Below are 2,388 nucleotides of genomic sequence, written 5' to 3'. Positions count from 1 at the left end.
TCTCCCCAAACTTTTTGTACATATAGAACAACAGGTGGAAGTAATTTGGTGCTAGATGACAAGAAGAGTAAAGTAAAAATGTTTATAGCCTTGACTTTATTGGAGCCATTAAACTAGCTTATTCATTGTTATCACACACATACGATTACCTGATTATGCACAAAACCAGTCACAAGAAGTCTATGAAGCATTTCCACTAACGACAACCACCATGAACTACTAGCATGCCCTTAACATGCTCAAAATGAGTGAGAGACATCTAAAACAACATGGAGGTAATAAAGAGTAAAGTAAAACTGCTTATCGGCTGACTTTATTAGAGCCATATATACTTTCACAGTTTCACTTGTTCACTATATTTGTGTGATAGTAATTATGAGCTAGGCGCGGCGTAGACGACAGTGTTGACAAGGAGGTGGCAGACCTCGCCGTGGCCGGGCTTGATGTTGAGCTTTCCACTAACGACAACCACCATGAGCTACTAGCATGCCCTTAACAGCACCAACCAGAGCAGTAGCTCAAAATGAGTGAGAGACACTTGGGAAAAGACCTTCTAGTGTAGACATCTAAAACAACATGGAGGTAATAAAGAGTAAAGTAAAACTGTTTATCCGCTTGACTTTATTGGAGCCATATATACTTTCACAGTTTCACTTGTTCACTATATTTGTGTGATAGTTAGCTATTATATAATTGTATAATTATGAGCTAGGCGCGGCGTAGACGACAGCGTTGACAAGGAGGTGGCAGACCTCGCCCTGGCCGGGCTTGATGTTGAGCTTGCGCATGGCCGGGTGGTTGGGACTGAAGCCGCTGGTGTCCAGGTGGCAGGAAACGCCGAGGTTGTCGTAGGTGGTGATCTTGCCTGACGCCTTGTCGGTGACACTGGCCGACATCTTGTAGATATTGGTGCTAGGCAGGTTGTGGCAGTACTGCGCCGTGAAGGCGAAGGACATGGTGTGGCAGGAGTACTGCTTGGTGCCAGCGGGGCTGACCAGGTCCAGGCTCAGTATGGTGAGCGGCTGGTCCACGATGGTGGCGTCGTAGAAGAACTCCATGGACTTGGGAGTGCTGGTGCCCAGCCTGCTGGTAACGAAGGAGGTGAGGTCCTCCAGGGAAAACGAGCAGGTGCGATCATTGAATCCCTTGGGATCCTTGTCCGTGCACATTTGCAAGTTGGTGGCCATGGCGGTGGCCATGTCGGAGGTGGACGCGATGTCCAGTGTACTGAGCATGCTGGGAAGCTTGTTGACGGACATGGGGAGCAGGTCGGAGATGGGCTTGGGCAGGAAGGACCTGGAGGTGGAGAGGCGCGACCCTAACAACTCGGGCTCGGAGACTGTGATCGTATTGCCCGGCTGCATATCGCTGAAGCGGGTGAAGAAGAGCTCCAGGGTGGTCACGGCTTCCGCCGCATGCTTGCTACGGCATTGGAGGATGGTGTCGTCCAGTAGCCTGCGGCGCCTGGACATGCGCGTGCAGCTGTTGAAGGCGAGGGAGGAGGCTGTGGCGCCGCACAGGATGTGGGCCTGGCTGCAGAACTCGTCAGTATTGGTGAAGCGGCCGGAGGAGGCGAGCTGCTGCGTGTAGGTAGCCACCTGGTCTGTGGAGAGAGGGGACTTCAGCGCCGCTAGGCCCGAGGACAGCAGTATGCCGGGCGGATCACGTCCTTGTGCTAGTGCCGCTGCGGGTGAGGCGAATAATAATATTGCTCCCTGCAACATCAATGCGGCGGCACATGACAGGAGCATGAGCAGGGCACGCTTGGAGGCCGCCATTTTAATTCTGTATGCACTAATGATTTGCTAAGATACTGACAACTGTGCGCTGCTGCTCCGAATTATGAAGGACGTATATATACTATGGAGTGCCACAGACGACAAAGATTCTTCCTCCTCCGGCCGATTCTCTCGAGGCCAGTAATATTAGTTAAAGATTCTCTCGAGGCCAGCGCTAGCTTGTGAAGAGTCTGTAGCTTCCTACTCGAATACAGCAGCAGGCGTCGCTAATTGCGAGACACACACACACACACAGAGAGAGAGAGAGAGAGAGAGAGAGAGAGAGAGAGAGAGAGGCGCCCGAACCCTCTCGCCTCGTTGGAGATGTTTTTGGCTTGCTCGGTGCAAAAATACAGTGATGCCATTGGAGATGTCGTCAAAGTTCAAACTTTTATCTCTCCCTTTTCTAAATCCCTTGGGCTCTTGTACTTTTCTTTCCTTTTAATAGATTCTTTACTTTTCCAAACAAACAAGTTTAAATTACGATGCAAAAAATTAATAATCCAAAGCTTTCAGATATGGATCACGAGAGAAACTCGAAGCTCCTGTACCACTCGATGGCTCTTGCACAATGCAAAAACTTTCCGGGAAACCCATAGTTTCTTCCATG

At 50.0% G+C, this 2,388-nt stretch overlaps 1 protein-coding gene across 1 annotated transcript; it reads right to left on the bottom strand.

The window, feature by feature from the left end:
* Nucleotides 1–456: 456 nt before the first annotated feature.
* LOC147436269 (BURP domain-containing protein 3-like) lies at nt 457–2,008 on the bottom strand. Its single transcript, XM_086488125.1, has one exon. It carries the CDS (start codon nt 1,776–1,778, stop codon nt 702–704), a length of 1,077 nt encoding a protein of 358 aa, XP_086344251.1. The 5' UTR covers nt 1,779–2,008; the 3' UTR covers nt 457–701.
* Between the last annotated feature and the right edge of the window lie 380 nt (nt 2,009–2,388).

Source organism: Adiantum capillus-veneris, chromosome 18 (genome assembly GCF_014529385.1).
Source record: "Adiantum capillus-veneris isolate H3 chromosome 18, ASM1452938v2, whole genome shotgun sequence".
NCBI lineage: Eukaryota > Viridiplantae > Streptophyta > Polypodiopsida > Polypodiales > Pteridaceae > Adiantum > Adiantum capillus-veneris.
This window is presented reverse-complemented; position numbering and strand designations above follow the sequence as displayed.

Coding starts and splice junctions, on each gene's coding strand:
- LOC147436269 (XM_086488125.1), bottom strand. CDS start 1,778: ATGGCGGCCTCCAAGCGTGCCCTGCTCATGCTCCTGTCATGTGCCGCC.